The sequence below is a fragment of the Artemia sp. Qi Xiang Cuo genome, chromosome 8, assembly GCF_049724085.1.
Source record: "Artemia sp. Qi Xiang Cuo chromosome 8, ASM4972408v1, whole genome shotgun sequence".
NCBI lineage: Eukaryota > Metazoa > Arthropoda > Branchiopoda > Anostraca > Artemiidae > Artemia > Artemia sp. Qi Xiang Cuo.
Window position 1 is genome coordinate 11,381,653 of NC_142801.1, and position 23,751 is coordinate 11,405,403.

The 23,751-nt window shown below is 26.8% G+C and overlaps 1 protein-coding gene across 1 annotated transcript in view; it reads right to left on the reverse strand.

Moving 5' to 3' along the window:
• The window catches only part of mIF2 (mitochondrial translation initiation factor 2), a 196,561-nt gene that overhangs the window by 26,920 nt on the left and 145,890 nt on the right, over nt 1-23,751 (reverse strand). The window contains exons 11-12 of the mRNA XM_089093213.1: nt 19,365-19,490; nt 13,726-13,830 (exon numbers count right to left, since the gene is read on the reverse strand). Coding sequence (XP_088949339.1) covers nt 13,726-13,830; nt 19,365-19,490 — 231 coding nt within the window. The remainder of the gene's footprint in view (nt 1-13,725; nt 13,831-19,364; nt 19,491-23,751) is intronic.

A 23,751-nucleotide genomic window follows, 5' to 3' on the forward strand; every position in this document is an offset into this window, starting at 1 on the left:
CAGTGAAATTAAATATTATATTTTGTTTATATAGAAACATTCAAAAACCCAACCAAAAATAGAATATATTTTCACGTGTTCAGGTTTCATTTCTCTGATAGTCTTTAAGTAATCCTTCATTTAAATTTAATTTAACTCATTTCTATTTCACTTATACTTATATTATATATTTCCTTTTATTTTTTTCCCTTAAATTATCTATTTTTTAGTTCACTTAATTCAGTTTAAATCATCAAAAGTCCGCTCAAATCATTCTGAATATATTAAAAAATACAAAAGAAAAGTCGTTGATAGCCTTTAAATCACCATTTCTTTTAGAATTACTTAACATTATTTCACATCATACTAGAAATATTTATCTTCCTTTGATTTGATAACCCTTAAATCTTCATTATTTTAAGTTTACTTTATTTCAACTTAAACCATCCATAAACCAAATCAAATTATCCTACTGATTTTGGAAACGCCAAAAAAAGGTTTTGATAGGCTTTCAAATCATCCTTCATTTTAATTTTACGTTAGTTCATTTTAAATCATCCTTCATATGTTTATTTTTCTTTTTTTGATATCCTTTAAATTATCCTACCTTTACATTTACTTTGTTTTATTTCAAAAATAAACGATCAAAAACGGGGTTTCTTAAGGCCAAACGAGAATACTGAATAAACAAACAAAGCGAATATTTCGAGAGGACAACCGCCTCTCTTCTTCAGCGCGAAACGAAATAATGTTTTCAAGAAAAGTGCCGAAGAAAAAAAAAAACAAACGCGGAAAGTCAATTTGAAAAAAACCCAAAAACCAATGAAAAAAACAAAACTTATAAAGATCAATAAAGTTCAATAAAAGCCAAAAATTATAAGAACTAAAACCAAATACCTAACAACCATAAAAGCGAGTCATTCGCCAATATCCGCGATTTGCACAAAATCCAAAAAATTCTGAACTGCCACCGACGGATACTAGCGAACAACTGAGAAATAAAAGAAAAGAAATAATTCATTCACTCAAAAACAAAACGAACCAAGAATTAAATAAGTTGAAGAACTATGTCATCTGATTTCGGATTTTAATTATTGCATTTCTTGCAGACACCCTTGGAGACCTAAGGGGTTGTTCACGTGTTTGATTATATGATCGGGAAAGTGGTTCAAGATTTATTTCAGGGATTACTAAAGTATCGGCTTCTCTTTTGAGAAAACCGAAATATGACTCGTTTATTCTTAAATCACCGGAATCTCTGTTTAAAGCTAGACCTAAATATTGGTATTTAAAATTTCAGCCGCTTCCCTGTAGTGCTGGACAATACCTTTGTCGTGAAAAATTAAACTAGCTTGGTTAAATAAAATAGTATGTTCCGGAAAATCATAGATATGTTCTGCAAGGTCAGAGTCAAAATTTTCCGTTTTTTTCCGCTTTTTAAGGGTGTTATCAATAGAGGTAGAGTATTGATTTAATCTGTAAGCCGTTGGTGAGTTCCTCCAATGTACCAAAGACCACACGAGCATGGAATTCTGTATACACCAGAATTTTCACCTTTCGGGATAGGGTCTTTACCTTCCAAGGTAAAGACCCTATTTCAAAAGGTGAAAGCGGTTGTCCTCTCGAAATATTCGCTTTGTTCGTTTATTCAGTTTTCCCGTTTGGCCTTAAAAACCCGATTTTTGATCGTTTCCTTTTCTTATATTATGGCAAACCAATGTGGTTTAAGATTAGTTTTACTACTGATGACGGTCACTGTATATGTGACCGAAATATCTGGTATTTTTTTGTGAAATTTATTACACACTGTCTATTAAAAAGGATTTTATCCCTATTTTGGACTTTGATTTTATTTTTATGGTTTAAGATGTTTTGTTTCAAATCATCCTTCATTTTAAATTTACGTTAGTTCACTTTAAATCATACTTCATATGTTTATTTTTCTTTTTTGATAGCCTTTAAATTATCATTCCTTTATATTTACTTTGTTTTATTTCAAATCATCCTTCATTTTAAATTTACATTAGTTCACTTTAAATCACACTTCATATGTTTACTTTTCTTTTTGGATAGCCTTTAAATTATCATTCCTTTAAATTTACTTTGTTTTATTTCAAATCATCCTTCATTTTAAATTTACATTAGTTCACTTTAAATCATACTTCATATGTTTATTTTTCTTTTTGGATAGCCTTTAAATTATCATTCCTTTAAATTTACTTTGTTTTGTTTAAAATCATCCTTCATTTTAAATTTACATTAGTTCACTTTAAATCATAATTCATATGTTTATTTTTCTTTTTTGATAGCCTTTAAATTATCATTCCTTTAAATTTAATTTGTTTTATTTCAAATCATCCTTCATTTAAAATTTACATTAGTTCACTTTAAATCATACTTCATATGTTTATTTTTATTTTTGGATAGCCTTTAAATTATCATTCCTTTAAATTTACTTTGTTTTATTTCAAATAATTCTTCATTTTAAATTTACATTAGTTCACTTTAAATCATAGTTCATATGTTTATTTTTCTTATTTGATAGCCTTTAAATTATCATTCCTTTAAATTTACTTTGTTTTATTTCAAATCATCCTTCATTTTAAATTTACATTTGTTCACTTTAAATCATAGTTCATATGTTTATTTTTCTTTTTTGATAGCCTTTAAATTATCATTCCTATAAATTTACTTTGTTTTGTTTCAAATCATCCTTCATTTTAAATTTACATTAGTTCACTTTAAATCATACTTCATATGTTTATTTTTCTTTTTTGATAGCCTTTAAATTATCATTCCTTTACATTTACTTTGTTTTATTTCAAATCATCCTTCATTTTAAATTTACATTAGTTCACTTTAAATCATACTTCATATGTTTATTTTTCTTTTTTGATAGCATTTAAATTATCATTCCTTTAAATTTACTTTGTTTTGTTTAAAATCATCATTCATTTTAAATTTACATTAGTTCACTTTAAATCATACTTCATATGTTTATTTTTCTTTTTTGATAGCCTTTAAATTATCATTCCTTTAAATTTACTTTGTTTTATTTCAAATCATCCTTCATTTTAAATTTACAGTAGTTAACTTTAAATCATACTTCATATGTTTATTTTTCTTTTTGGATAGCCTTTAAATTATCATTCCTTTAAATTTACTTTGTTTTATTTCAAATCATTCTTCATTTTAAATTTACATTAGTTCACTTTAAATCATAGTTCATATGTTTATTTTTCTTATTTGATAGCCTTTAAATTATCATTCCTATAAATTTACTTTGTTTTGTTTCAAATCATCCTTCTTTTTAAATTTACATTAGTTCACTTTAAATCACACTTCATATGTTTATTTTTCTTTTTGGATAGCCTTTAAATTATCATTCCTTTAAATTTACTTTGTTTTATTTCAAATTATTCTTCATTTTAAATATACATTAGTTCACTTTAAATCATAGTTCATATGTTTATTTTTCTATTTTGATAGCCTTTAAATTATCATTCCTATAAATTTACTTTGTTTTGTTTCAAATCATCCTTCATTTTAAATTTACATTAGTTCACTTTAAATCACACTTCATATGTTTATTTTTCTTTTTGGATAGCCTTTAAATTATCATTCCTTTAAATTTACTTTGTTTTGTTTCAAATCATCCTTCATTTTAAATTTACATTAGTTCACTTTAAATCATACTTCATATGTTTATTTTTCTTTTTGGATAGCCTTTAAATTATCATTCCTTTAAACTTACTTTGTTTTGTTTCAAATCATCCTTCATTTTAAATTTACATTAGTTCACTTTAAATCATACTTAATATGTTTATTTTTCTTTTTTGATAGCCTTTAAATTATCATTCCTTTAAATTTACTTTGTTTTATTTCAAATCATCCTTCATTTTAAATTTACAGTAGTTAACTTTAAATCATACTTCATATGTTTATTTTTCTTTTTGGATAGCCTTTAAATTATCATTCCTTTAAATTTACTTTGTTTTATTTCAAATAATTCTTCATTTTAAATTTACATTAGTTCACTTTAAATCATAGTTCATATGTTTATTTTTCTTATTTGATAGCCTTTAAATTATCATTCCTTTAAATTTACTTTGTTTTATTTCAAATCATCCTTCATTTTAAATTTACATTTGTTCACTTTAAATCATAGTTCATATGTTTATTTTTCTTTTTTGATAGCCTTTAAATTATCATTCCTATAAATTTACTTTGTTTTGTTTCAAATCATCCTTCATTTTAAATTTACATTAGTTCACTTTAAATCATAGTTCATATGTTTATTTTTCTTTTTGGATAGCCTTTAAATTATCATTCTTTTAAATTTACATTGTTTTATTTCAAATCATCCTTCATTTTAAATTTACATTAGTTCACTTTAAATCATACTTCATATGTTTATTTTTCTTTTTTGATAGCGTTTAAATTATCATTCCTTTAAATTTACTTTGTTTTATTTCAAATCATCCTTCATTTTAAATTTACATTAGTTCACTTTAAATCATAGTTCATATGTTTATTTTTCTTTTTTGATAGCCTTTAAATTATCATTCCTTTAAATTTACTTTGTTTTGTTTCAAATCATCCTTCATTTTAAATTTACATTAGTTCGCTTTAAATCATAGTTCATATGATTATTTTTCTTTTTTGATAGCCTTTAAATTATCATTCCTTTAAATTTACTTTGTTTTGTTTCAAATCATCCTTCATTTTAAATTTACATTAGTTCACTTTAAATCATACCTCATATGTTTATTTTTCTTTTTGGATAGCCTTTAAATTATCATTCCTTTAAATTTACTTTGTTTTATTTCAAATCATCCTTCATTTTAAATTTACATTAGTTCACTTTAAATCATAGTTCATATGTTTATTTTTCTTTTTTGATAGCCCTTAAATTATCATTCCTTTAAATTTACTTTGTTTTATTTCAAATCATCCTTCATTTTAAATTTACATTAGTTAACTTTAAATCATACCTCATATGTTTATTTTTCTTTTTTGATAGCCTTTAAATTATCATTCCTTTAAATTTAATTTGTTTTATTTCAAATCATCCTTCATTTTAAATTTACATTAGTTCACTTTAAATCATAGTTCATATGTTTATTTTTCTTTTTTGATAGCCTTTAAATTATCATTCCTTTAAATTTACTTTGTTTATTTCAAATCATCCTTCATTTTAAATTTACATTAGTTACCTTTAAATCATACTTCATATGTTTATTTTTCTTTTTGGATAGCCTTTAAATTATCTTTCCTTTAAATTTACTTTGTTTTATTTCAAATCATTCTTCATTTTAAATTTACATTAGTTCACTTTAAATCATAGTTCATACGTTTATTTTTCTTTTTTGATAGCCTTTAAATTATCATTCCTTCAAATTTACTTTGTTTTATTTCAAATCATCCTTCATTTTAAATTTACATTAGTTCACTTTAAATCATACTTCATATGTTTATTTTTCTTTTTTGATAGCCTTTAAATTATCATTCCTTTAAATTTACTTTGTTTTATTTCAAATCATCCTTCATTTTAAATTTACATTAGTTCACTTTAAATCATAGTTCATATGTTTATTTTTCTTTTTTGATAGCCTTTAAATTATCATTCCTTTAAATTTACTTTGTTTTGTTTCAAATCATCCTTCATTTTAAATTTACATTAGTTCACTTTAAATCATAGTTCATATGTTTATTTTTCTTTTTTGATAGCCTTTAAATTATCATTCATTTAAATTTACTTTGTTTTATTTCAAATCATCCTTCATTTTAAATTTACATTAGTTCACTTTAAATCATACTTCATATGTTTATTATTCTTTTTTGATAGCCTTTAAATTATCATTCCTTTAAATTTGCTTTGTTTTATTTCAAATCATCCTTCATTTTAAATTTACATTAGTTCACTTTAAATCATACTTCATATGTTTATTTTTCTTTTTTGATAGCCTTTAAATTATCATTCCTTTAAATTTACTTTGTTTTGTTTCAAATCATCGTTCATTTCAAATTTACATTAGTTCACTTTAAATCATACTTCATATGTTTATTTTTCTTTTTTGATAGCCTTTAAATTATCATTCCTTTAAATTTACTTTGTTTTGTTTCAAATTATCCTTCATTTTAAATTTACATTAGTTCACTTTAAATCATACTTCATATGTTTATTTTTCTTTTTTGATAGCCTTTAAATTATCATTCCTTTAAATTTACTTTGTTTTGTTTCAAATCATCCTTCATTTTAAATTTACATTAGTTCACTTTAAATCATACTTCATATGTTTATTTTTCTTTTTTGATAGCCTTTAAATTATCATTCCTTTATATTTACTTTGTTTTGTTTCAAATCATCCTTCATTTTAAATTTACATTAGTTCACTTTAAATCATACTTCATATGTTTATTTTTCTTTTTGGATAGCCTTTAAATTATCATTCCTTTAAACTTACTTTGTTTTGTTTCAAATCATCCTTCATTTTAAATTTATATTAGTTCACTTTAAATCATACTTCATATGTTTATTTTTTTTTTTTATATCCCACAAATTATCATTCCTTTAAATTTACTTTGTTTTGTTTCAAATCATCCTTCATTTTAAATTTACATTAGTTCACTTTAAATCATACTTCATATGTTTATTTTTCTTTTTTGATAGCCTTTAAATTATCATTCCTTTAAATTTACTTTGTTTTGTTTCAAATCATCATTCATTTTAAATTTACATTAGTTCACTTTAAATCATACTTCATATGTTTATTTTTCTTTTTTGATAGCCTTTAAATTATCATTCCTTTTAATTTACTTTTTATTATTTCAAATCATCCTTCATTTTAAATTTACATTAGTTCACTTTAAATCATAGTTCATATGTTTATTTTTCTTTTTTGATAGCCTTTAAATTATCATTCCTTAAAATTTACTTTTTTTTGTTTCAAATCATCCTTAATTTTAAATTTACATTAGTTCACTTTAAATCATACTTCATATGTTTATTTTTCTTTTTTGATAGCCTTTAAATTATCATTCCTTTAAATTTACTTGTTTTGTTTCAAATCATCCTTCATTTTAAATTTACATTAGTTCACTTTAAATCATACTTCATATGTTTATTTTTCTTTTTTGATAGCCTTTAAATTATCATTCCTTTAAATTTACTTTGTTTTGTTTCAAATTATCCTTCATTTTAAATTTACATTAGTTCACTTTAAATCATAGTTCATATGTTTATTTTTCTTTTTGGATAGCCTTTAAATTATCATTCTTTTAAATTTACATTGTTTTATTTCAAATCATCCTTCATTTTAAATTTACATTAGTTCACTTTAAATCATACTTCATATGTTTATTTTTCTTTTTTGATAGCGTTTAAATTATCATTCCTTTAAATTTACTTTGTTTTATTTCAAATCATCCTTCATTTTAAATTTACATTAGTTCACTTTAAATCATACTTCATATGTTTATTTTTCTTTTTTGATAACCTTTAAATTATCATTCCTTTAAATTTACTTTGTTTTGTTTCAAATCATCCTTCATTTTAAATTTACATTAGTTCACTTTAAATCATAGTTCATATGTTTATTTTTCTTTTTTGATAACCTTTAAATTATCATTCCTTTAAATTTACTTTGTTTTGTTTCAAATCATCCTTCATTTTAAATTTACATTAGTTCACTTTAAATCATACTTCATATGTTTATTTTTCTTTTTATATAGCCTTTAAATTATCATTCCTTTAAATTTACTTTGTTTTATTTCAAACTATCCTTCATTTTAAATTTACGTTAGTTCACTTTAAATCATAGTTCATATGTTTATTTTTCTTTTTTGATAGCCCTTAAATTATCATTCCTTTAAATTTACTTTGTTTTATTTCAAATCATCCTTCATTTGAAATTTACATTAGTTCACTTTAAATCATACTTCATATGTTTATTTTTCTTTTTGGATAGCCTTTAAATTATCATTCCTTTAAATTTACTTTGTTTTATTTCAGATCATCCTTCATTTTAAATTTACATTAGTTCACTTTAAATCATAGTTCATATGTTTATTTTCTTTTTTGATAGCCTTTAAATTATCATTCCTTTAAATTTACTTTGTTTTATTTCAAATCATCCTTCATTTTAAATTTACAGTAGTTAACTTTAAATCATACTTCATATGTTTATTTTTCTTTTTGGATAGCCTTTAAATTATCATTCCTTTAAATTTACTTTGTTTTATTTCAAATCATTCTTCATTTTAAATTTACATTAGTTCACTTTAAATCATAGTTCATATGTTTATTTTTCTTTTTTGATAGCCTTTAAATTATCATTCCTTTAAATTTACTTTGTTTTATTTCAAATCATCCTTCATTTTAAATTTACAGTAGTTAACTTTAAATCATACTTCATATGTTTATTATTCTTTTTGGATATCCTTTAAATTATCATTCCTTTAAATTTACTTTGTTTTATTTCAAATAATTCTTCATTTTAAATTTACATTAGTTCACTTTAAATCATACTTCATATGTTTATTTTTCTTTTTTGATAGCCTTTAAATTATCATTCCTTTAAATATACTTTGTTTTGTTTCAAATCATCCTTCACTTTAAATTTACATTAGTTCACTTTAAATCATAATTCATATGTTTATTTTTCTTTTTTGATAGCCTTTAAATTATCATTCCTTTAAATTTACTTTGTTTTGTTTCAAATCATCCTTCATTTTAAATTTACATTAGTTCACTTTAAATCATACTTCATATGTTTATTTTTCTTTTTTGGTAGCCTTTAAATTATCATTCCTTTAAATTTACTTTGTTTTGTTTAAAATCATCATTCATTTTAAATTTACATTAGTTCACTTTAAATCATACTTCATATGTTTATTTTTCTTTTTGGATAGCCTTTAAATTATCATTCCTTTAAATTTACTTTGTTTTATTTCAAATCATCCTTCATTTAAAATTTACATTAGTTCACTTTAAATCATACTTCATATGTTTATTTTTCTTTTTGGATAGCCTTTAAATTATCATTCCTTTAAATTTACTTTGTTTTATTTCAAATAATTCTTCATTTTAAATTTACATTAGTTCACTTTAAATCATAGTTCATATGTTTATTTTTCTTTTTTGATAGCCTTTAAATTATCATTCCTATAAATTTACTTTGTTTTGTTTCAAATCATCCTTCATTTTAAATTTACATTAGTTCACTTTAAATCATACTTCATATGTTTATTTTTCTTTTTTGATAGCCTTTAAATTCTCATTCCTTTACATTTACTTTGTTTTATTTCAAATCATCCTTCATTTTAAATTTACATTAGTTCACTTTAAATCATAGTTCATATGTTTATTTTTCTTTTTTGGTAGCCTTTAAATTATCATTCCTTTAAATTTACTTTGTTTTGTTTCAAATCATCATTCATTTTAAATTTACATTAGTTCACTTTAAATCATACTTCATATGTTTATTTTTCTTTTTTGATAGCCTTTAAATTATCATTCCTTTAAATTTACTTTGTTTTATTTCAAATCATCCTTCATTTAAAATTTACATTAGTTCACTTTAAATCATACTTCATATGTTTATTTTTCTTTTTGGATAGCCTTTAAATTATCATTCCTTTAAATTTACTTTGTTTTATTTCAAATCATTCTTCATTTTAAATTTACATTAGTTCACTTTAAATCATAGTTCATATGTTTATTTTTCTTATTTGATAGCCTTTAAATTATCATTCCTTTAAATTTACTTTGTTTTATTTCAAATCATCCTTCATTTTAAATTTATATTTGTTCACTTTAAATCATAGTTCATATGTTTATTTTTCTTTTTTTATAGCCTTTAAATTATCATTCCTATAAATTTACTTTGTTTTGTTTCAAATCATCCTTCATTTTAAATTTACATTAGTTCACTTTAAATCATAGTTCATATGTTTATTTTTCTTTTTTGATAGCCTTTAAATTATCATTCCTTTACATTTACTTTGTTTTATTTCAAATCATCCTTCATTTTAAATTTACATTAGTTCACTTTAAATCATACTTCATATCTTTATTTTTCTTTTTGGATAGCCTTTAAATTATCATTCCTTTAAATTTACTTTGTTTTGTTTCAAATCATCCTTCATTTTAAATTTACATTAGTTCACTTTAAATCATACCTCATATGTTTATTTTTCTTTTTGGATAGCCTTTAAATTATCATTCCTTTAAATTTACTTTGTTTTATTTCAAATCATCCTTCATTTTAAATTTACATTAGTTCACTTTAAATCATACTTCATACGTTTATTTTTCTTTTTTGATAGCCTTTAAATTATCATTCCTTTAAATTTACTTTGTTTTATTTCAAATCATCCTTCATTTTAAATTTACCTTAGAACACTTTAAATCATTCTTCATATAATTATTTTTTTTTTTGATAGCCTTTAAATTTTCATTCCTTTAAATTTACTTTGTTTTATTTCAAATCATCCTTCATTTTAAATTTACATTAGTTCACTTTAAATCATACTTCATATGTTATTTTTCTTTTTTGATAGCATTTAAATTATCATTCCTTTAAATTTACTTTGTTTTGTTTCAAATCATCCTTCATTTTAAATTTACATTAGTTCACTTTAAATCATACTTCATATATTTATTTTTCTTTTTTGATAGCCTTTAAATTATCATTCCTTTAAATTTACTTTCTTTTGTTTCAAATCATCCTTCATTTTAAATTTACATTAGTTCACTTTAAATCATACTTCATATGTTAATTTTTCTTTTTTGATAGCCTTTAAATCATCATTCCTTTAAATTTACTTTGTTTTATTTCAAATCATCCTTCATTTTAAATTTACATTAGTTCACTTTAAATCATACTTCATATGTTATTTTTCTTTTTTGATAGCAATTAAATTATCATTCCTAAAAATTTACTTTGTTTTGTTTCAAATCATCCTTCATTTTAAATTTACATTAGTTCAATTTAAATCATAGTTCATATTTTTATTTTTCTTTTTTGATAGCCTTTAAATTATCATTCCTTTAAATTTACTTTGTTTTGTTTCAAATCATCATTCATTTTAAATTTACATTAGTTCACTTTAAATCATACTTCATATGTTTATTTTTCTTTTTTGATAGCCTTTAAATTATCATTCCTTTAAATTTACTTTGTTTTATTTCAAATCATCCTTCATTTTAAATTTACATTAATGCACTTTAAATCATACTTCATATGTTTATTTTTCTTTTTGGATAGCCTTTAAATTATCATTCCTTTAGACTTACTTTGTTTTGTTTAAAATCATCCTTCATTTTAAATTTATATTAGTTCACTTTAAATCATACTTCATATGTTTATTTTTCTTTTTTTATAGCCTTTAAATTATCATTCCTATAAATTTACTTTGTTTTGTTTCAAATCATCCTTCATTTTAAATTTACATTAGTTCACTTTAAATCATACTTCATATGTTTATTTTTCTTTTTTGATAGCCTTTAAATTATCATTCCTTTAAATTTACTTTGTTTTGTTTCAAATCATCCTTCATTTTAAATTTACATTAGTTCACTTTAAATCATACTTCATATGTTTATTTTTCTTTTCTGATAGCCTTTAAATTATCATTCCTTTAAATTTACTTTTTTTTATTTCAAATCATCCTTCATTTTAAATTTACATTAGTTCACTTTAAATCATACTTCATATGTTTATTTTTCTTTTTTGATAGCCTTTAAATTATCATTCCTTTAAATTTACTTTGTTTTGTTTCAAATCATCCTTAATTTTAAATTTACATTAGTTCACTTTAAATCATACTTCATATGTTTATTTTTGTTTTTTGATAGCCTTTAAATTATCATTCCTTTAAATTTACTTTGTTTTGTTTCAAATCATCCTTCATTTTAAATTTACATTAGTTCACTTTAAATCATGCTTCATACGTTTATTTTTCTTTTTTGATAGCCTTTAAATTATCATTCCTTTAAATTTACTTTGTTTTGTTTCAAATCATCCTTCATTTTAGATTTACATTAGTTCACTTTAAATCATACTTCATATGTTTATTTTTCTTTTTGGATAGCCTTTAAATTATCATTCCTTTAAATATACTTTGTTTTGTTTCAAATCATCCTTCACTTTAAATTTACATTAGTTCACTTTAAATCATACTTCATATGTTTATTTTTCTTTTTTGGTAGCCATTAAATTATCATTCCTTTAAATTTACTTTGTTTTGTTTCATATCATCCTTCATTTTAAATTTACATTAGTTCACTTTAAATCATACTTCATATGTTTATTTTTCTTTTTTGGTAGCCTTTAAATTATCATTCCTTTAAATTTACTTTGTTTTGTTTCAAATCATCATTCATTTTAAATTTACATTAGTTCACTTTAAATCATACTTCATATATTTATTTTTCTTTTTTGATAGCCTTTAAATTATCATTCCTTTAAATTTACTTTCTTTTGTTTCAAATCATCCTTCATTTTAAATTTACATTAGTTCACTTTAAATCATACTTCATAGGTTAATTTTTCTTTTTTCGACGTAACACCTTTAAATTAGGTGTTATTTTCTTAGACCACACTGCCGTTCTAAGACGAACTAATAAACTTTCAAATGGGGATAAATCCATTTATTTAGACAGTGAAAAAACAGGTACAAAAGTCCAGATATTTCGGTCACATATACAGTGACCGTCTTCAGTAGAAGACGGTCACTGTCTAAATAAATGGTCACTGTTTTTCACTGTCTAAATAAATGGATTTATCCCCATTTGAAAGTTTATTAGTTAATTTTTCTTTTTTGATAGCCTTTAAATTATCATTCCTTTAAATTTACTTTGTTTTATTTCAAATCATCCTTCATTTTAAATTTACATTAGTTCACTTTAAATCATACTTCATATGTTTATTTTTCTTTTTTGATAGCCTTTAAATTATCATTCCTTTAAATTTACTTTGTTTTGTTTCAAATCATCCTTCATTTTAAATTTACATTAGTCCACTTTAAATCATACTTCATATGTTTATTTTTCTTTTTAGATAGCCTTTAAATTATCACTCCTTTAAATTTACTTTGTTTTGTTTCAAATCATCCTTCATTTTAAATTTACATTAGTTCACTTTAAATCATACTTCATATGTTTATTTTTCTTTTTTGGTAGCCTTTAAATTATCATTCCTTTAAATTTACTTTGTTTTGTTTCAAATCATCCTTCATTTTAAATTTACATTAGTTCACTTTAAATCATACTTCATATGTTTATTTTTTTTTTGATAGCCTTTAAATTATCATTCCTTTAAATTTACTTTGTTTTATTTCAAATCATCCTTCATTTTAAATTTACATTAGTTCACTTTAAATCATACTTCATATGTTTATTTTTCTTTTTGGATAGCCTTTAAATTATCATTCCTTTAAATTTACTTTGTTTTTTTTAAAATCATCCTTCATTTTAAATTTACATTAGTTCACTTTAAATCATACTTCATATGTTTATTTTTCTTTTTTGATAGCGTTTAAATTATCATTCCTTTAAATTTACTTTGTTTTATTTCAATTCATCCTTCATTTTAAATTTACATTAGTTAACTTTAAATAATAGTTCATATGTTTATTATTCTTTTTTGATAGCATTTAAATTATCATTCCTTTAAATTTACTTTGTTTTATTCCAAATCATCCTACATATGTTCAAAAACACCAATAGAAAAGAGAATATACCTTCATATGTTCATCTTCCTTGTCTTTGATAGCCTTTAAATCATCCTTCATTTTTTCAAGCTGTATTTTCTTCTGTCTATATTCAACAACTTCGCGAGCTCTCTTCTACACGAAGAAGAATAACAAAAAACAATAAAAAGAATCGTAAGGAAAAGGTAAAAAGAGAAGTATAATGATTATCTTCAAATAGAACTATAAAAACGGCATGGTGGCTAAAATAACTGTATTACTAACGATAGGCCGGTTTTGGAACATAACCCTAATGCAACACATTCGCAGGCTCTCTTCTATACCAAGAAGGACAACAAAAAAAATGAGGGGAATAGTAACGGAAAGATAAAAGAAGAAGTATAGAGATTATCTTCTAAAAGAAGGATAACAAAAACGGTGAAGCAGCTACAATAACTGAGTCAATAACGGTAAGGCACGTGGGAATAGTAACCCTTACATAAGAGCTTCACGAATTCTCTTCTACACAAAGAAGGATAATAAAAACAAATAGAAGGGTAGTAAGGGAAAAATAAAAGAAGATCGGTGATTATTATCCTCGAAAATATAGATAACAAAAATAATAATAATAAGATAAAAAAAAAATTAAGTAGCAACAATAATAAAATCAATAAGAGTAAAGCGGGCTTGGAAAATTAATCCCAATACAACAGCTTCACGACTTTTCTTTGACAAAATTTGCTTGTGACCCATCATCAATTGACACAGATTTCAATGCAATATTGAAGCAACAATTGTCAAAGCTAAATTCCACAAAAAATCACATCAGTATTACCACCTTGTGTTATCTACTCACTAGGGCCTCACCGATATGGAGTCCGATATCGAAGCCAATATATCGGTATCGTACCAACATGATATCGATATAATTTATCGATAATTTTCCTTCGGAAAAAACCCTTACCTAAACTCATACTCACAGGATACTCCCTAGTCCACTACTCACCAAAGAACAGCCTCAATAATTCACTGTGGATTGCAAATAACGCAAAAAGATTTATTTAGAAAAAATATAGAACAACAATTAAACGAAATACAGTTCTAGTCCAAACAGTGCTTAATAAGTCTAATCCAACTGAGGCAAGTTGTAATGCAGAAAGCACAGCTTTTCAGCATTTTCTCCTTTCAGAGACCTTCATCTGTCATTATAAATGTTCCCAATTCTGCTGAAAACTATTTCGCTTGGGGCAGGAGAAGGTGGACAACAGAGATACTTCCGAACAAGTTGTGGCAGTCTTTTGAAACGACTGCTGTTATTTCGCCACCACTCTAACGAACAGCTGTTTTTCCTGTCAGTGACAGCCTCACTCATGGACTTTTCCAGTTCCTGATCAATATTATCTGCTGACTCTTCTTCCTCACTTGTTGAAGTGAGGAAGAATCTCTTCTTCCTCCTCTCCTTGGCTTTGCGTTTTCCTCCTTTTCTGTTGCAGTGGCTAATTTTGTTTCTTCCAATACCTGACTCTGTGTTTCTTCTTATAGTTACTGCGTGCCTCTTGATTTAGGGGGTGGGTGCTTACTCACACTCGTCTTCTAAAATAGATAAAGCCCCTGGGGCGGATGGTCTGCAATTAAAGCAATTTTAGTACCGTACACATGTGCTGTTTGAATACCTGGCTTTGTTATTCCATATAATGTGGTCCCAACAGTATGTCCCTAATCCACTATATGAAGGGTTAGTCACATGTGTGCCTAAGAAAAGGGTCCAACGATAAGTAAAAGGGACCAAGAATAAGGACCTAAAACTATACAATGCATATAGACCTATAGCCATGTACTCTGTGCTTCGCAAGTTACTTGAAAAAATTATGTGTCCGTTTCTGCGCGAAAAGTATGATTTTGTGGACCATCAATTTAGTTTCGGACAATGCACATTCTATCAGTACACGTGTGCTGTTCGGCCACCTACCTTTGTTATTCCAAATAATTCTGTCGTAACACTAATACCCTAAGTCATTATTTGAAGGTCTAGTCACATGTGTGCCTAAAAAGAATAAGGACCCAACGCTATACAATTGATACAGACCTATAATCATATGCCCTGGGCTTAGCAAAATACTTTAAAAAATAATGATAATTGGGCATTATCAGTTTGGTTTCAGACAAGGATTAGGAGTATAAAATGCACATTCTGGATTTTTGTCTATAACAAAAAGTCTTAAGATGATGAGATAGAGTGTCTATGAAGGTGTAGTTGATATATCTACAAATTTTGACTAAATCAGTTGCTTTATTAAATATCAGATTTAGCAGTTTTATTTGCGCGTGACTATGATTTTCTTTTATTCCTAAATTCACGGCGTTATTACTATTGAATTTAGTTATTACTAAATTCAATTTAGTAACACGGCGTTATTACTATCGTTACGTACATTACTATTGAATCTTCTTTTCAAAAAGAGTCAACAGAGGAGCTTTTGGGGATAACTTCCTCAGGAAGATCATTCCAAATCGAAGCGCAACGTCAGATTAAGCTCTTCTTTCAGTACTCTATTCTCGGCTTGCCAGCCTCCAAATAAATGAGCCGAGCTATGTGCCTTCGGGTCTGTCTTGTTGGTTGTAAAATTGGAGGCACAATACGAGACAGCACTAGAGAAGGAGATGAATTCCAGTCCTTGTAGAAAACATCCATTGACGTTACATCAAACCTCTCACTATCAGGCTGGAGAGTCGTGGGAAACAACTAAACCTGGCCTATTAGACCTATTTTGGATCTTTTGGAGCGGTGCCAGCAAACGTTTGGGGAACACCAGCATACAGTAAGCATTCATGCTCGGCAATGGGTCTGATGAAAGACTTGTAATGAACCCTGTAGTGGGTCCTAATAAATATTATTACTACCAGCCAAACTGAGAGTCGCTATATGATGCTGATCTTTCCTTTCAGCAGTATGAACAAAAAGAAAGGAAACCTCCTAAAAGTTGAATTTTGGGCAATTTAACGCAGATATTATATTTCCAAAGAATAAAATATACCAAACATAACATAGGGTGGTAGAATATAAAATTTAGAACGCTTGGATTCAATTCCTGACATAATATGGTTTAAAGGGTCGTCCAGAATGTACATAGGTAATTTGTGCATTCCACTTGTTTTTGCAGACTTGATGCGAGTCCTTCATTCATTTTTCTTATACAATAACTGTTTTGGTACACTCTCAATTTGTCAAGAGTCGAACCACATTGCCGTATTACCTGCCAAATGCTGGTGTTATTGGTATATTTTTGCCTCCAACGCTTAGCTCCTGCCATTGTGAGCAGTTTTGTCAAATTTGTACTCACTAAAAGTTCTTAATTCTTCCATAACATTTTTAGATGTGAGCAGTCACAAACGGGTTTCTTTTCTGTTGTTTGATGTTCATTGGGTTCAACTCCTTTGCCTTTTCTTCTATGTTTTCGATTCTATTTTCATCTGGAAATTAAGATACGTAATCATGGAACCATGGATGTCTGTGGATGATTTCTCTTATTTCTGGCCGGGCTTAACCTCCCCCTCCCCCCAGGGGCGTAGCTCCAGAATTTTTATCGAGGGGAAAGAGGCTTCTATCCGGAGAGTCAAGCGGCATAGGCTATATAATAATTTATTTAGAAATTCCTAATTTATTTAGATATTAAATTTCCAAAGAATAAAATATACCAAACATAACATAGAGTGGTAGAATATAAAATTTAGAACGCTTGGATTCAATTCCTGACAGAATATGATTTAAAGGGTCGTCCAGAATGTACATAGGTAATTTGTGCGATCCACTTGTTTTTGCAGACTTGATGCGAGTCCTTCATTCATTTTTCTTATACAATAACTGTTTTGGTACACTCTCAATTTGTCAAGAGTTGAACCACATTGCCGTATTACCTGCCAAATGCTGGTGTTATTGATATATTTTTGCCTCCAACACTTAGCTCCTGCAATTGTGAGCAGTTTTGTCAAATTTTTACTCACTAAAAGTTCTTGATTCTTCCATAACATTTTTAGATGTGAACAGTCACAAACTGGGTTTCTTTTCTGTTGTTTGATGTTCATTGGGTTCAACTCCTTCGCCTTTTCTTCTTTGTTTTCGATTCTATTTTCTTCTGGAAAATAAGATACGTAATCATGGAACCATGGATGTCTGTGGATGATTTCTCTTATTTCTGGCCGCTTGTCAGTTTTTACTTCCAAACAACCGCATACTAACTCCCACGCCAATTTCGAAAATCTGAACTTTTTCATTCTTCTAAATATCACCGCACCAATAGTCCAAGTATATTCCTCAGAAGGAAGAGCTGCTAGGGAGTACCCCCCCCCCCCCCCCCCGGGGCGGAGCGCCAGAAATTTTTGGAGAATTTGATTTTTGGCGGAAAGATAGGGATTAAAACTACCAGTGCCAATTATTGTAAGTCTAGGTTACTAACTTTTCTCTAAAAAGTGAAAAAATTCCAAGAAAATTAGATATATAGCAATATTAAACTGCATTATAATCAGAATTACAGCTGAAATTCTCTGTGACTGATTAATAATCAGCATCTTTTTAATTAAAAAAAAATGTTAAAAGTCAAAATCCAGTCATCACAATACGGACCATGGTTAGGTTGGGAAAATCTTGACAGGCCAAGCAGAGTTAGTTGACTTTAAGATGTCTTCACCCTTCCCTATTATTTTGAAATGCCCGCAAAGACTAGTATGCAGCAGGTTTGGCTCAAACAAAGTCGGCAAGTGGTAGATGGTGTTGGTGATTTTTCAACACTAGTGCCATTTTCAACACTTAGTACTTTTTTATACTCTGGGCAATTCCCTAAAACTGCCTCTTACTAGGCTTGTTCTTTTCTGTTTTGATAAACCTCTCTTAAAAAATACAAGCTTATGTACTTCTCTTTGCGTACTGCTTAAAAAATAAAGAAGACTGTTCAAGAACCAAGGACGTCAAAATAAAACACCCCCCTTGACCCATCTTGGGTCTATAAATACCCGAAAACCGCGATTTTTCTGATGGTTGTTTCAAAATTCTGAAGTTTTCAGGGCAGTACTAAAATCTTGTCACTGTTGCCATATTGAACTGTTAAAATAAATGAGCAAAACTTATTATTTAGCCGCATCTTCTTAAGCTGTTTGGTGCCATATGCATTCAGCTTGTTTTGTGACAACTTATAAACTATCTTCACTGTCTTATGAAAAGAATTTCCTATTGTTCTTCTTGTTTTTAATGTTTGTGATCTTCAAATTAAGGCCAGATCTTCTTAAGCTGTTTGGTGCCTTATGTATTCAGCTTGTTTTGTGACAACTTAAATCTTCAAATGAAGGCTACATCTTCTTAAGCTGTTTGGTGCCATATGTATTCAGCTTGTTTTGTGCTGATTTTTTTTATGCATGCTTGTTTTCCTGATATTTTAAGAAACATATGGTTGTGTCAGTATTCATTAAAAATTAATTCCAGTAAAATCTATCTCTCGGTTTTACCAATTATTTAACCTACATAATTTAGCAGGTGACATAATTTTGCATAATTTAGTATAACTAATATAATATAACAAGATTTATCCTCATCACTTGAAGATATATGGTTATGCAAATTTCCACTTAAAAAATTCAAGCAATCGGATGTGATTTTAATGTCCTTGGTACTTTAACATTGACTAAACTAGCATACTGACCTCAGATTCAACTTCCAGCACTACGTCCCCAACGGACGGCATGTCCTTCCAGCCGAATACTTCAACAGGAGTTGCAGGCGATGCAGACTCAATTGAAGACCTTTGATCATTCAGCATACCTTTAATCTGTAAGATTACTAATTTGATCAAATTCAATGGATCTTCGAGTTAGAAAAACTTTGTAGCAGCTAAATTAATTAGCACTATATATATATATATATATATATATATATATATATATATATATATATATATATATATATATATATATATATATATATATATATATATATATATATATATATATATATATATATATATATATATATATATATATATATGAAGCTAAGAAAGGAAATAACAAATGATAAATAAAACCAAAAAAGGGTGAGAAAACGAGGATTTTGTCAGCCAGAGGTAAAATATGAAGACGAAAAACCAGCAAATATTTCGACTAGGAGCTCCACCAAGTAGTCCTTAGTGAAAAAAAAAAAAAAAATAAAAAAAAAAAAAAAAAAAAAACGAGAATCTAACCTTTTAGAGTTCACTCTACAAGATCCGAACAAACACTGAATGAAAGACGAAAGCCGAAACCAATGAAAAAAGGATTTTACCGAAGAGATTGTGCAAGGATGTTTTGCCTAGCAATCCTTTTTGCTCTTCTGCCATTTCGGTTTTCATTAGATGTGTTAATAGGTTCTCTTAAATTTGAATGGGTGCAAATATGATTGGGTGCAAAGAGTCTTTTAGTATTAAATTGTTATAAATTGGGCTTAATGAAATGTGTCCGGTGTCCCTATTTATAACCAAATTCCTGTTTATATATTTTTTTTTATCTCAATAACGTCTTTGAAAGAATGCGGTAGGCCATTTACAGTAGATATGAAAATTGCCTCCTCAAAAAGAACAAGATGTGTAGGATTTTCGAAAATATGCAGGGCCAATAAGGAATCAAAGTTGTCATTTTTATTGTCCAATCTCTGGGACTCATCTATTGAAGTTTTGTGTTCATGCAATCGTTCACAAAGTTGTTAATGGGTCCTACCAATGTAAAATTTCCCACATGAACACGGGACTCTGTAGACACCACTACCCAGTACATTGTCAGTTTTATCTTTTCCTGAGTTGAAAAAATGTTCAACTTTTTGTTCATTTTTGAAAGAAACAGAGAGATTGTGTTTTTTTTAATTTTTCCAAGTTTATAACTAAGTTTTGAAATGTATGGTAGAGTGGTGAAAGTTTTTTTCTCAATTTCCGGAGCGACTGAATCAAGGCGGACAGGCTCCCTATTTTGTTGTTTTATCTTTTTTAATCGTCTATCTATGATATTTTCAATAAGTTTTATTGGGTATCCATTGAAGATCAAAATATTTTTAATATAATTTAATTCAAAATTTATATATTTAAGTATATATTTATATATATTTATATATATTGAATAGATTTTTAAATTCTAAAGAGATTATTACCCCTCTTTTAACAGAAGGAGGGTAATTTGACGAGAAGTGTAGATACCGATCATTATGGGTCGGAGTATTTTTTATAATCAAAACATCCAAGAAAGGCAGCTTTCCTGAATCTTCTAGTTCCATTGTGAATTGGAGGTTTAAATCAAAAGAATTTAAATGTACCAAAAAATATCCAAGATAGTCTTGTCCATGCTTTCAAACATAAAGAATGTAATCAACAAAACGAAACTAGAAGGAGTCTTTTCAGTGAAAATTATCCAAAGCAGATTGTTCTATGTAATCCATATAGACATTTGCTAAATAAAGAGATAAGACAGTAGCCATGGATAAGCCCAGGATATGAAGGAAAATTTTATCTCGGAACTTAAAATATAAAGAAAACTTGTTGCAAAGACGAAACTTGTTGCAACTTGTAGGACCTCCGCCAAGTGGTCCTCAGAGCTAAAAAAAAAAAAAAAAAAAAAAAAAAAAAAAAAAAAAAAAAATCTAACCTTCTTCGGATTTTGCCGAAAGACATTGTGCAAGGATGTTTTGCCTAGCAATACTTTATGCTCTTCTGCCATTTCGGTTTTCATTATATTTCATATTATATAAAAATCTTCATATTTTTATCTTTTTCTAAGTTCTGGAGGATTTTAATTTCTTCTTTTGCCTGAGTTGAAAGCGACAAAGATGGCCTTTTTATATAAGGCTGTTGGCCTTTTAATAAGGCCTTTTTAATAAGATGGCCTTTTAATAAGGCTGTTCTTAGGGTGTTTCTTGTTTTTAGGATGTGAATTCCGGTGCCAAGATGCTTCAGGGTGCTTCCCCTCATCTTTTCAGTGTGATAATCATTAAAGAGTATTCTTGATTATAGGCCATCTTTTTCGCTTTCAACTCAGTCAAAAGGAGAGATTAAAATCCTCCGGAACTTAGAAAAAAATAAAAATACAGTAATTACAAGAGCAGACAAAGGAAACACTGTAGTAATTATGAATTCTGCAGATTATGAAATGAAAGCAAATACCCTTTTAATGGATAAAAATACTCGCAAAGAAATAAAAAGTGATCCCACAGACAAATACACACATCAGTTGAGGGAAGAATTAGGAATTTTAAAAGACAGTAGACTAATTACCCCTCAAATGTGCAAAAATTTCTACCCCAGGGGATGTTCAGCCCCAAAGTTTTATGATCTGCCTAAAATCCATAAGAAAGATATTCCGTTACGTCCTATTGTAGCATGTTATAGTTATCCAGCTACAGGTGTAGGAAAGTTCTTGGCCAACATTTTTAGGCCTCTTTTAAGCACACCGAAATCTTACATATAACATTATTTAGATCTTATTGAGAAGTTAAAATTTCACAGTATAACAGAAAAAAAACCATCTTATCTAGTTTCGATGCAGTTTCTATGTACACTTCATGCGATGTCCATAAATGTGAGCAGGCCTTACAAAGAAAATTAGAGGAAAATTCTGCTTGGTCAGATTACAAAACTTTGGAAATTGACACAATAATGACGCTTGTTTGTCTTTGCAACAAGTTTTCTTCGTATTTTAAGTTCCGAGATAAAGTTTTTCGTCTTCAGATTTTACCACTGGCTGACAAAATCCTCGTTTTCTCACCCTTTGTTGGTTTTATTTATCATTTATTATTTCCTTTCGTCTCTTAGCTTCATACGTCATGTATAGCCAGTGTGGTCTTAGAAAGTATATATATATATATATATATATATATATATATATATATATATATATATATATATATATATATATATATATATATATATATATATATATATATATATATATATATATATATATATATATATATATATATATATATATATATATATATATATGTCACTATTAAAGTGGCAAAGAAAACAAACTGCTGTTTTTTTTTGTGGTAACAGACCTAGGTCAACTGTTCTTACTAACAGTTCATTACCACAAACAGTATTATTTTCATATTATTCTGAAACTAAAGATAGACTTCAATTTAACACACAATTAAGGCTTTAATTAATTAATAAAAGAAACGTTTAAAAAAAAAAATCAAAATTTCGTAAAGCCATATATACTGATCGAAGATCGGTATATATGACTTTTAGAACAAAAATATTTTAAATCGTATTTGGTGTAAAAATACTGATCCAAAGTTCATTAGAGGCAAAAATCCGAGCCTCGTGGAAAACAAAAATATTCTATTGCAAGATTTTTTTTGCTACTTATAAAGCAAACTTTTTTTTAAAAACATTTATAGTATTTTAAAGGAAGTCATAGCCACTGAAATTATTTACCAGGCATTTTCCAAGTATTTGCCAAAAATAGGCAAATATACTCATTTTAATGTACTACGAATCCAGGATAGTTATTGCATCCGTCAGGTTTTTGTATCCGTCAGGTATATGCTTATATATACCAGCTGCAACAGTTTCAATCTTTTCAACATTAAATTTCAGTCCTATCTTCCCATATTCTATACACAAAATATTAAAATGTTGTTTAATACCCGAAACAATTTATCTCAGATTAAATACATCGTAATTCGGAAGCGACAGATCAAAACCTCAGTAAATAAACGTCGTAAGAACTTTCTTCTGAGCCTCAAGCACACTGTTGTTATATAACAGAGGTGAAGACACGTCACCTTACCAAATCCCTTTCCAGACTCGAATTAAAATCTTTGATACTATAAAACCGTTCCACATTGGTAATTTAGTAGCAACACATAGTTGGCTATACATTTACCTAACAACACGTAAAACGGAGCTATCTAGACCACGATCCTTAGCACTGATTAAAAGTCAAGGATGTAATCCTGAGTGAAACGCAAGTGACACATCGTGACCAGCCTTAAGAACAATATCAACTTTCTCTTCAACATCAACTAAAACATTAGCAATAACTCTGTGTACATATTTGCGGTTGTAA